We start from the raw sequence: 12,690 nt of genomic DNA, 5'->3' as shown, positions 1-12,690 counted from the left end.
CCATACTAGGCCGGACATGTGTTCTTGCCGTGAATCTCTTATATATGTTTAGCTCATGTTCGACGATGAGGCACTGGAAATAAAGACATACACGTCCCTTACCTTAAGTACTATTGGCGCCTTGCCTTGATGTATTTGTCATGTCATACACATCCGGACATGAGTATTGATGTAAACCTATTGTCTAGGTTTAGGTCATGTCCGAACATAAGGGACTGGGACATGATAAAATACATCATATATTACCTACAAGGAACTAAAAATTTGAGATTACATTATACTAACCAAAACCCAAAGAAGGGTTAATATGTTTTGATTGATACAGGTTATCTCTCGGATCCACAATGATAGATCCCAGGCAAGTTATGTCTTTGCAACGCGGTAGCACTACTTTACCTTGGTATTGAGACCATTAGTCATTGGCGTCCATGAAGCTCAACCATCAGGTTGGGATGCGCCAACTTGAAGGACATATACGGAGGTACACATCAGGGGGAGTAATACGTGTTGTACTCTTTTTTCTTCATCATGGTTTTGTCCCACTGGATTTTTCTGATAAGGTTTTAATGAGGCAACATCCAAAGCGTATTACAAACTCTGAATGGTTATGACATCCAAAGGGGAGTGTTATAAACCATATGATAGATGTCCATAACCGGCCCGGTCCATAAGCCGGCACAATACTTAGAGAGAGAGAGAGAGGCGGCCGCAGCAAGAGGAGAGAGAGAGAGGTGGCTACGAAAGACAGCAAACCCTAGTTTCTTTTTACTTGTATTTGTATACTTTACATATTTGTATCTTTCTATTTATCTTTTTGTAATTCTCATATATAAAGACACCTTATGTTATGAATAATAATAAGAACTTACAGATTCTAATTCATAAAGTTCACAACATTGAGAGAATTATTGTTGCCTTCATGTAAAGATTTTACGGTATTTATAAATTTTGAAAGCTACACATGTTGAGAGAATTATTGTGGCCTTCACGTTTTATATATGCAATCGTCATTGTCTTGAATTGTAAATTTGTAACCACATACAATGTGGCTAGGTGACACAGCTGTGCTTTTTTTGTTTATATCGGTTAAAAATTGGGCTGTCATTTTCAAGACAAGTCTTGCATTTAGGTTAAATCAATTTCACTGTGGAAAATAGATTTTAATTTTTAAATATTTCATTTTCTAATTTTAGTAAAAGGACAATTGCCACAATGAACAAAAATTCAGCCTATTTATCCTTTTGGTATAATATCAACATGAAGTTGTTCTAATAGTATAATACTAGGTAGTAATCGACGTTGAGCCAGAGTAAAATACATTAGATTATTTATTATATGTTCTACTAAATGATTTGTTGTATAGTTTTTTCTAGGGACATGCATTCATATATTCGTTTGGATTTAGTTGATTTGTTCGGATTTCAGATTTTTAGAATTAGAAATTTAAATCATATTCAGATATTTACAAATTTTGGTTTGGATTTGGTTCAAATTATTGAGGGTTTGGTTCGGATTCGAGTTCGAGTTCGGATTCGAGTTTGTGCTTATTTAACATATATAACAAGTAGACCATACTTTAAGAATACCAATAAAAATGGTTAGACATCGTGTCAATATTATTGGGCATGTTGCAAACATGACATAGTCTATAACCAATCATATGTATTTTCTTATAAAAAATATTGGTGCATGTAATAAAAACACGATTGTATCGAGTGAAAAGTGTTAGAGTTGTATGGAAAATAATGTGATCTCTTCAGTCGGCACCTGGATTATGTTTTTCAATCGATTTCATGAACTTTTTTTCTTTTAAACCATTTATGATTTCTAATTTTTTTTCTAACAATCTGATTATGTTTCGAATTTTTGGTCTGATATTAAAACTCCGTAAAAAAAAGCAATAGTTGGCTAAACTAAAGATCCGATTTTGTGTGTGGTGTTTTTACCTCAATTTTCTTAATTCATAACCAATAGTCGGCTAAATTCGGCAAGATACGAAACTTTCAATTTCCAAGTACATTTTCATTCCAGCATTTTAGTTGATGTGAATCTTTATGATTTTGTAATTTATTTCTTTCAAAATGATATTATTCAGTAGTTGTACATAGATAATTTCATCCACTAATATAAAGGTTAAAAATACAGGAACTAAAAATGAACTGATTAGAAACAAATTAGTGTGAACACAATAAATTTTCTGCGGTGGAGTTAAACAAAATATTAGTATGTCAACGCATTAATTGTTAAATGATTGTGAGGCCGACACGTCAGCATGCTCAAATTGAAATTGATATGATGTTATCATGTGTCCAATGTAGTGTGAAAGCATTAAATGATAATACTTCTATTTTAATATACAGTAGAACCTCTATAAATTAATACTCGATAAATTAATAATCTCTATAAATTAATAAATTTTGTCCATCCCAATTTGGACCGGTGTAAAACATGATAGAGATCGATAAAATAATAAGATAATAATATTTTTAAAACTTTCATGTAAATATATAATCCCATTAAAATCATTAATTAATAATATATCTATATATGTTTTTATGTAAGTACAAACTAAAAATTATACTATTGGTTTTATATTAACGATGAAAATATATCTATTTTTCTTAACATTTTACTATATTTTGATAATATTTAGTAAAATTATATCGAAAACCACATAACAACATAAAAATATATACCAAATAAGGTAATTAAACAATATAAAAGTCAAATATTTTATTTTTTTATAAACAAAAACATTCAAAAAATGGATACAATCTAAAAAGAAAACTTTGGTTAATTAATATCTCTGTAAATTAATAAAATTCTAAAGTCCCAACATTATTAATTTATAGAGGTTTTACTGTACATGAAATTTTTCATAATCCCAAAATTAACTTTGCTTTTAATCAAAAATTTAGCTTATAATTACATTTTATATTTTATATTAATCTAAACAAAAAAAATACTAAAAAGGTAATAAACTTTGGCAAATTTCCAAAAATGATTCAAAATTTGATTTTAAATATAAAAGTGTACCCTAAATTAGATCAAATGCAAAAGTAACCCAAAAGACTAGTGAAATTACAACAACATCCTTATGACCAAACAAAAAAATGTATTGAGTTTTACTATTATAACCCTCCGTGTGAGAAGACTTACAAAGAAGTCTTCTCTGAGAAAACTTCTTTGTAATTCTTCTCGTTGAGTAGATATTTAAAATAATTTAAAATCTTTATAAAAAATATTTTGATGGGGAAAAAATCGAAATCATGTAATAATAAACATTTCTAAATGACGTAAATTTAGTTTTACTAACATTGAATTATTTTCAACATAGATGAGTGAATATACATTAACTCATGATAGTCCTATTAGATCTTTAAAATGATTTAAAATCTTTATAAAAAATATTTTGATGGGAAAAAAATCGAAATCATGTAATAATAAACATTTCTAAATGACGTAAATTTAGTTTTACTAACATTGAATTATTTTCAACATAGATGAGTGAATGTACATTAACTCATGATAGTCTTTGGTTTAGGGTTTGGTAACATATGTGATATTATTGTTGGTATTTTTAGGGTTAGATTTTGAAATTTATCTTCTCTTATTAATTTTTTTTGACCTATATGTGTTTAATGACTATCTTTTTTTTTTGACATCGAATAGAAACTTTTAAAGACTACCTAGCAGCCCCTTGGCCAGCTTGAACTAGCCAATTCGGTGCAAAGCAGTTGACAAAAGGAGATCCAAATACGCGTGATCTTCCACCTTTAGCGAGGGTGTCGGCACGGACATTCATCGATCTTGGAATATGAGATATAGAGAATTCTGTAAAATCTGATGATAGGGCTTTTATTTCATCTAACTCCGGTGCCATTGCAGGCCAGTCCTCTTCCTTCTCTAGCAGCTTGATCAGTTGTTCGCAGTCAGACTCGAACCTCACCTCTCTGTGTCCTGTTTTCAGCAGTTCCTGCATAGCTCACATCAATCCTTCAGCTTCTGCATGAAGAGGAGAAGCTATGTCACGAATACCGGTAGCACCAAACAGAACCGGAGCTTCCTCATCGATCAGCACGAAGCCAAGCCCGGCTCTATGTTTAATGACTATCTAATGACTTGATTTAAACACTTTATAAGTATCTTAAAAGCTTAAGAAAGTGTTTTTGCTTAGTTATTTGATTATAGGGTCTGGAAGACTCACATAATGCTTCTGACATATCTCGCCTAGATTTTAGAATAATTTGGGTTTCCCGCCTAAATCGAAATCTTCCACAAGTTTTCTAGAAGTTTTCTCATGTAGTAGATCTTAAAAGTAATTAATAAATTTTATAAAAAAAATTTCGAAAGAGAAAAAAATCGAAATCATGTATTAATAAACATTTCTAAATTATAGAAATTTAGTTTTATTAAAATTGAATTATTTAAGATAGATAAGTGAATGTAGATTGAATCATGATAGTCTTTGGTTTAGGGTTTAGTAACATATGTTATAATATTGTTGGTATTTTAGCGTGAGATTTTGAAATTTTTATCTTTTTAATTTTTTTTTAGTTTGACCTATGTGTGTTTAGTGACTATCTAATAACTTGATTTAAATACTTTTTAAGTATCTTTTAAGTTTAAGGAAGTATTTTTTCTTAGTTATTTGATTATAAAATCAGGAAGATTCTGAGAAGACTTTGGTTTAGGGTTTAGTAACATATGTTATAGCATTGTTTGTATTTAGAATTAGATTTTGGAAAAAAAAAATTGACCTACATATTTAGTTTTGTGTATATTAAACATTTTATAAGTTGATTTTAAATTTAAAGAATTTTTGGGGTATGTAGAGTATCAAAAGAATCTGGGATATACGATGGTTGCCATGAAGGTAGAAGTGAAGAAGCTAAATTAGATAGTACAGAGAGCTCATACTCGCAAACAAATATAGACTTAAACCGATACCAACATGAGATTGAGATGGTTATGTAAGGCCTCCTATTTCCATAATGCTACATCATCTTCTATCACAAAATAATTTTTCTACGAAACACTAGATGCACATATAAACTCTACGTAGTAATGTAAGAAGCCTGCTGTTTCTTTGCATTTACGATAAGTAGAACATTATAACATTAAAACGCACAATGCAAACAAACAATCGGGAATGATAAGTAGAATGTTATAATAATCATCTTAAGAGTGATCTCCAGACTCTATATATCACTTATCCTAACAATTTGGCAATATGCAGATAGACAGCCCAAACGTATATGAAATTTCTGAGTATGGTTCCTCCTATACAGAGCCTACAGAACAGGGAGCAATGGTTGTCACTGACTAAAAAAGTAACAAGGAACTAGGAAAGCAGAAAAATGAGTTTAAACCATCTGAAATTGTACTACACTGATTCAAAGTACTAGAATCAAAACACAAAACGTGCAACATATCATAACTCAGTTCCAGAAAATGTCTAGAAAACTAAACCCCCAAATCACTGCCAACTCGATGGCCAATAGGCATGAATCCCATAACCAGTCTTCCAATTATCCAAGTAAACAACTTGCTTCACAGCCCAGGAGGATACAACCAGAGCCACAAGCATCACCAGTCTCTGAACATTAAGGTTCCTAACTCGAACAAGCACATTAGTAACAAACGCCAAGAGCAACCCAACGACAGTGTACAAGAACCCCACAGCGAATCCCTCAGCTCCAAGCTGCATCCCAGATCCTTGGTAGAAGAAAACAAGCTTGTTCGGGTCGTTACGATCCTGAAGAAACATAGGCATCTTCCTTATAATGTTGTGCATTGTTCCCGCGACGCTGAAGAAGTAGATGAAGATAGCGCCTGATAACCAAAGCCTATGGTCATGGAGAAGAGTCTCTCCTTTCAGAATCCGTTTGATGACAAACGGAGTAGCGATAACGATCAACGCCACGATGACGCTGATCTGCGCCTTGGAAAGAAACGGCGGACGCTGGATCGGACCGACGGTGAGCTTGGTTCGCTGCTCGACGAACTCAGCCATGGATTCGGCTAACCTCGCGAAATCAGACTGATCCATTTGACCAGATTCGTCGCTTAGTTTCGATGTTGAACCTGTTACGAGACGGACGTGAGGGAGAGCGTTGACGCCGAATCGCTGGAACGAAGATTGGGACCGCGAGAACTCGATCTCGCAGAAGAAAATCTTGTTTAGATCGGATCCGTTGTTGTTGGCGAGGAAGGTGGCGGAGACGAGGCCGAACTCGCGGCGGAGCTCTTGGAGACGGAGCTCGGTTTTGCTGTGGAGTTGAGTGGCGTCGAAGAAGACGAGGATTGAGTAGGGACGAGGTGTGGGAGAGGAGATGAGGAATTTGGAGATTCCATGGTCGTCGAGATGGATTACGCCTGATTCGGAGTTTGATCTGAGGGAAACGAGTTCGTTGGTGAGATCTGAATCGGAATCTGGATCTGAGAAAGATGATGATGCGATTGATGATAGATAGAATACGAGGAGTAGAAGAGATAAGAGTTCTTTACTGATCGCCATTGTTTTGTGTCCAGGTGAGTTCAAATTCGGGAGGAGGAGAGAAAGGTGAAAGACGAGGGTATTGCCGTTTACCAGAGAGCCTCTAGTTGGACAAGAAGGTCTACCAAGCTCTTCATTTTGCCAATCTCGCTGGTTATCCACGATGGAAGGTTTTTATTGGCTACCATATCCACGTGGGAAATTTTGATTCGTCCTAACAGTCTGCAGCTTAAGAGCTTCTCATGTTAATTTATCACGTGGTCAACTTTAATTCATCGCCCATTTGATTTTCTACATCTTACCTCATTTACATGTATAACACCGACTTGGTTCATATAAAAGTTAGCATGGTTTCTGATACGTGTGCATTTCTTGTAAAAATGTATATGCTGTTCATTACTAACTTTTTTTTTTTGCGACGAATCATTACTAACTTTTGGCTCAAAATTCATTTTAACATCTCGGAAAATATTACAAAGATCTTAAAATCCATAAACCCAAAAAAAAAAAAAAAAAAAAAAATCCATAAACTCTAGTCTACTGTGAATGCTAGTCATTTTTCTAGTTTTTAAACCATTTGTACTAAATCATACTCCTAAGTTTTCATCATACATGCCGTTCAATTTTTTACATATATTAACATAATTAAATTTAATATTCTAGTTCTAATTTAGTATTTTGTATGATTTGGTTAGACACAAAGATGTATAAGCAAAGCAATGTATAACCAAAACCTGATAGCTTTCATTCACATTTTAGTTTCAATCCCTTTGATGTCAACTTGCATAACCGGGACGACTTATCTCGTGTTAAGCCTTAGCTCCCTTAACGATCTCAGTCATGTGTTATTCTCTGTACCTGTCTCTTTCGTTCCTAGTGATCATGATGGTCTTTATCGTTCGTATTAATTATGTTGTGCGCCTGCTTCTTAGAATTCGAATTTTAATCAGAGATAGATTTGAAGCCACCGAGAAATTTGTTAAACAATGATTTGAGTCAAAACCGGACCATGCCCATTATATCGGACAGGATCCAACTTGTAATACTGTCTTTCTCGTAACTGGTCCGTTTGTGTAGATTACTTATAACAAAAGAGGCTGTGGAACTTGAGTTTTCATGTGTATCCCTCCTTGCATGGTAAGTATTAAGTGTACCTAGACATATGCATTTCAGGGTATGGTTCGGTTTATTTTGTTTTTTTGGTTAAATGTTTGGGTATTTTAGAAATTTGGATTTGGTTCGGTTATTTCAGTTTTCAGTTTGGTTCGGGTAATAAGTTTGGAAATTTTAAATCCAATTTGGTTCCGGTTCTTCGGTTGATTCGGGTTAAAAACCAGATAATTCAACTTATATATAAAAAGGAGAAAATGACTAAGATAACACTAAAAATTTTTTTGTCACAAATATAACTTCTAATAATAAAAATGATCAAAATAACACTTAATGTTTTATCAAAAGAGATAAATATACACTTATACCCCAATGGTAAATTAATTTATACATTAGGGTTTAGAGTTTAGGGTTTAGAGTTTAGGTTTTAGGGTTTAGAGTTTAGAGTTTAGGGTTTAGGGTTTAGGGTTTAGAATTTAGGGGTGGGGTTTAGGGTGTAGGGTTTATAGTTAAGGGGTGGGGTTTAGAATTTAGGGTTTAGGGTTTAGGATTTAGGGTTTAGAGTTTAGGGGTGGCGTTTAGGGTTTAGAGTTAAGGGGTGCAGTTTAGGATTTAAGGTTTAAGGTTTAGGATTTAGGGTTTAGAGTTTAGGTTTTAGGGTTTAGAGTTGGAGAGTGGGGTTTTGGAATAAGATTTCAAATTTTGAAAAAATAAAAAAAATTAAATTTTTCAAAAGATAAAATGTTATTTTGGTCATTTTAGTTTTTGAAAACTATTTTTGTGACATAAACTTAGAAATGTGTTATTTTGGAGATTTGCCCTATAAAAAACTGAGTTTTTGAATAAAAATATCATATAATTCGAATAACTTTAAATATTTTGAACTAAAAGTATTTGGGTAATTAGGTTTATAACTAATATTCCATATTATAGAATTTTTGGCACCCATTTGGTTTTCAATTCAGTTTTAGTTTTTGGTTTTAGGGATATGATCCGCTCCAATAATTCATAATATCCAAATCCTAACTAAACTTTGTTTTTCTTTTCCTATTTGATTCGGTTCAGTTCTTCGGTTCTACGTAAATGTGTCCAAGCCTAAGTGCACCTACATGATCCGCTCCGATAATTCATAATATCCAAATCCGAACTAAACTTCATTTTTCTGTTCGATTTGGTTCAATTCGGTTCAGCTCTTCGGTTCTAAATAAATGTGTCGAGGCCTAAGTGAACCTATCTTCTCCGCTTTAATTCTTTACGCATTTCTGCATAGTAGTTCTCAAAGTTCGGCTTCTCCTATAGCTTTCTTTGCATCAGATCCTCGTTCTTATATTCATCTGATAAACCAAAACATTATATTAGAATTACTCTTTTATTCATGCATTGATTCAGGTGAATAGGATGATACCGATTAAGATTGGGTATTTCGGATATCAGTTTGGTTTGGTTTTGGTATTTCGGGTATCCGGTAGTTCGTAGGGGACTAGAAGATTCATTTACTACCTGACCTATTTTCGGTCCGGGTTCGGTTCGGATAGTTTCAGGCTCGGTTTGGATAATATAATTAAAAATTCAGTTCTCATTTGGTTCCAGTTTCGGTTAGATTATTTCGGGTAGTTTGGGTAATTCAGGTAAAATCTCGAATATTTTGGATAAAATATCAAATAATTATGATGATTTAGATAAAATCTCGGATATTTCATATTACTTTGGATATTTCGGATAAAACTATCCAGATACTTTCTGCTAGTTTGGATACTTTATAATAATTTAGTTTTCCTTAAATTTTTTCAGATACATTTAATAGATTTTTCAATTATAAATATACATTTAATTATGTTATTTATATATATTTATATATATTAATATATTCGGGTATCCATTCGATTCTCGGTACGGTTCTATTCGGTTCAGTTATTTCGGATATAACAAATATATGAACTATTCAGATATTTAAGGGTATTGGTCTGCTCCGGTTTCGGGTATTTTGGTTTGATTCTTTTGTTCCGTTTTTTTGCCCAGGCTTAATACTGATATTAGTCCATGAATCGAGAGGCATCCAAAGTGATCTTTAGGTTAGGAATGATGCGTCTTCCCATAAATAAGGTATTTGAACAGATGAAGAGACTTTAGCTCAGCAAAGTCTGCCAAGAAAAATAGAATCGGGTTGGAATATTTCTTATTTCAAACTCCATTTTAAAGTAAAATATGGAATGAGATTAAAAATGTTCTGAAGAAGATTTTCATTTATTTTGTAGGCAAGAAGAATCGCTTGACCGGAAGCCGAACACCAGGAAGTTTATATCTTCCTAATCATGCTGTTTCTCTATGTTCTTGGGTGAACACGAAGTTATCACCTTCCTCTGTTACCATCCAATTTTCAGCATCAAAGATAGTTATGAACATAATACCACACAGAAAACTTGGTTAAACAAAAGTTGAGTCAAAACCGGACCATGCCCATTATCAGACATGATCCAACTTGTATATATGCTAAATTGAGATTTGGTTCCGTGTACCATACAATTATACTGTCTCTCCTTGTAACTGGTTTGTTTGTTCAGATATCTTAGCAACATTAAAAGTAATAATGGTAACAAAAGTGCTTCAGAAACTTGACTTCTCATGTGTATCCCCCTCCTTGCATGGTAAGTGATAAGTGGTAAGTGGACCTATCTTCTCCGCTTTGATTCTTTACGCATCTCTGCATAGTAGTTCTCAAGGTTCTGCTTCTCCCATAGCCTTCTCTGCACCAGATCTTCCTTCTTATATTCATCTGATAAATCAACATTGCATTAGAATCAAATCTTTTATTCATGTGTTGGTTCAGGTGAATAGAAGGATACCGAGATTAGTCCATGCGTCGAGAGGCACCCCAAGTGATCTTCGGGTTAGGTAAGATGCGTCTTCAAATGAATAAGGAGCTTTCTTAACCTTATATCTCCATACCCAACTGCTGTACCAAACTAGAAGCTGCAAGGAGATAGAAAGTTAAATCAGTGATCTTGAGAAACTGAAACGAGAGTCTGAAAAAAACGTGGGCATTATTCAAAGCATGAAACCTTGATGATAGTGTAAGGTAGGAGAACAAATCGAACACCGAGAAGATCCCAGACTGACGGTTTTTCAGCTCCTTTGATTTGTAGGTCGAGTTCATTGCTTAGCTCTTCCTGTAGTTTCCTGCCAAAAGAAGAAACGAATATGATACAGTAACAGTCCCCAAAGAGACTCATTCTCAGAGCTAACAAAAGAGCAATAGAAGAGCATACTGGTCGATCTGCTTCGGACCCTTCTTCTTGCTAGACAATCCACCAGTGCGTTCGAGTTCTAAGGCCTTGAGCCTGTTTTTGTAAGCAGGAGTTCGTTTAACTGTTGCCAAAGCCTGCATCAAAACGAAAGGCGCAGGTCCCATTAAGAAAAAGTGCCCAGAGTCCGTAGATTTTCTTATGTTGTTTGCCAGCATAAAAGTATATGAATAACATTAAGACAGATCACATTTCGTAAGTTTAATGACATGTTATGATACATGTTATACCCCATGAAACTTGATTTTGTTTGACAGAGTCATGCAGATGAGTAGTTCTGTTGTTTAAGAGAGGCTTAGTATATAATAAGATAGGCTTAGCAATGTGAGAGAAACCCCCTGTCTATGATACGTACCTCATTATACCTAGCAACGTTGTTCAGATACTGAAACGCAGACAAAACTACTAGTAGACCAATAAGAACAGCACGAGGATCCTGGAAACACATTAGGCAGTTGGGTAAATTCAAAATGCCACTTTTGCAAGAGAAGTAATCAGTAACATCATACAATATCTTACCGACTTATGTCCATATTTGGCTCGGTAGTATTGAGCAGTGTTGTAAAATACCTAAAACACAAGAAACACAACGTGATTGGTTTTAAGAGATGTAGAAAACAAAGAATGACATTTCGCAGAAAATGTTGGACAGACCTCACTTGGATGCTCAATTGCATAATCATACTGTGCACGGGTCTCGTTATCTTTCAAAATCTGCAACAAGAACATTACAAACATACAAACAATTCAAAAACTACCCTTTTGAAAACTTTGTGAATAGTAACTAGTATGCCTCTAGGCATGCAATAAGAAACTGATATCACAAATCAAGATCAACCTCTGATTTGTAGTTTCTCCACTAAATGGTATCTTTAATTGGTAATTTAGAACGAAAACCACCACAACAATCTCATAGATCCAATCAAATTTCCTCATAGAAGACTATCAAATCTATTTTCTGATATCATGAATTTGCTAAATCCATAAGATAATATATAATGAGATACAAAATCTATTCATCGATAAAGGATTGGTAAGTACCTCGTAAGCAGTGGCGATTTTGACAAAGAGCTTCTTGGATTCAGGATCGGGATTCTTATCTGGATGACTAATCCACCAAAATGCACAACTAGCCTAAGAAAGAAGATCAAATCGAATGAATCAAATCCAAATCAATACTTACTGTTCGAGAGAAAGCTTGTAGTAAGATCTCTTTATATCCGATGCGTTTGCATCTTGAGCCACTCTGAAAATGCACACAGATTAAGATAGATAGAGAGAGAGAGAGATAAGATTCAAATCAATATCTGAATTTGAAGAAAAGAAGGTGAACCCGAGGAGAGCATAGCAATCATCTTCGCCGCAATAAATGGCCGTCGAAGATCGGACGAACAGAGAAAGCAACACGATAATCAATGTCCAGCACCACCGCTCCGTTGCCGGCGGCGCCATCTCTCTCTCTCGCTGCGAATTGGGAAACTGAAATGGAGAGAGAGAGAGAGAGAGATTTATTTGGGTATATTATATATATAGTCTTCATAATTGTAGAGTATCGTGCTAAATAATAGGATTATTTTAGGAGAAAAAGACAAAAATAGCACTAAATCAAGTTTTTGTTCCCAAACTAGCGCTCAAGGTCAAAAGTCACAAAAATAGCACTTAATGTTTTATCAAAAGTCACAAACTTAAGGATTAGAGTTAAAGGGTGGGGTTTAGGATTTAGGGTTTAGGGTTTAGAGTTTAAGGTTTAGGGTTTAGAGTTTAGGGTTTAGGGTTTAG

The 12,690-nt window shown here is 34.2% G+C and overlaps 2 protein-coding genes across 2 annotated transcripts; both read right to left on the bottom strand.

Annotated features, from left to right (window-relative positions):
- Nucleotides 1–5,348: 5,348 nt before the first annotated feature.
- LOC106314232 (probable dolichyl-diphosphooligosaccharide--protein glycosyltransferase subunit 3B) lies at nt 5,349–6,629 on the bottom strand. Its single transcript, XM_013752352.1, has one exon. The coding sequence runs from the start codon at nt 6,518–6,520 to the stop codon at nt 5,480–5,482; it is 1,041 nt and encodes a 346-aa protein (XP_013607806.1). The 5' UTR covers nt 6,521–6,629; the 3' UTR covers nt 5,349–5,479.
- Nucleotides 6,630–10,069: 3,440 nt separating this feature from the next.
- On the bottom strand, nt 10,070–12,415 carry LOC106341960 (chaperone protein dnaJ 50). Its single transcript, XM_013780723.1, has 10 exons — nt 12,245–12,415; nt 12,095–12,157; nt 11,953–12,019; nt 11,566–11,625; nt 11,431–11,481; nt 11,267–11,347; nt 10,876–10,988; nt 10,669–10,786; nt 10,453–10,579; nt 10,070–10,382 (listed from the first exon to the last, which is right to left on the bottom strand). The coding sequence occupies exons 1-10, from the start codon at nt 12,361–12,363 to the stop codon at nt 10,279–10,281; spliced, it is 903 nt and encodes a 300-aa protein (XP_013636177.1). The 5' UTR covers nt 12,364–12,415; the 3' UTR covers nt 10,070–10,278.
- Between the last annotated feature and the right edge of the window lie 275 nt (nt 12,416–12,690).

Source organism: Brassica oleracea, chromosome C1, assembly GCF_000695525.1.
Source record: "Brassica oleracea var. oleracea cultivar TO1000 chromosome C1, BOL, whole genome shotgun sequence".
Classification (NCBI taxonomy): domain Eukaryota; kingdom Viridiplantae; phylum Streptophyta; class Magnoliopsida; order Brassicales; family Brassicaceae; genus Brassica; species Brassica oleracea.
This window is presented reverse-complemented; position numbering and strand designations above follow the sequence as displayed.

Coding starts and splice junctions, on each gene's coding strand:
- LOC106341960 (XM_013780723.1), bottom strand. CDS start 12,363: ATGGCGCCGCCGGCAACGGAGCGGTGGTGCTGGACATTGATTATCGTG. Junction 11,626..11,952: donor AAATCGCCACTGCTTACGAG/GTACTTACCAAT, acceptor TTCTTGTTGCAG/ATTTTGAAAGATAACGAGAC. Junction 10,787..10,875: donor GGTCCGAAGCAGATCGACCA/GTATGCTCTTCT, acceptor TTCTTTTGGCAG/GAAACTACAGGAAGAGCTAA.
- LOC106314232 (XM_013752352.1), bottom strand. CDS start 6,520: ATGGCGATCAGTAAAGAACTCTTATCTCTTCTACTCCTCGTATTCTAT.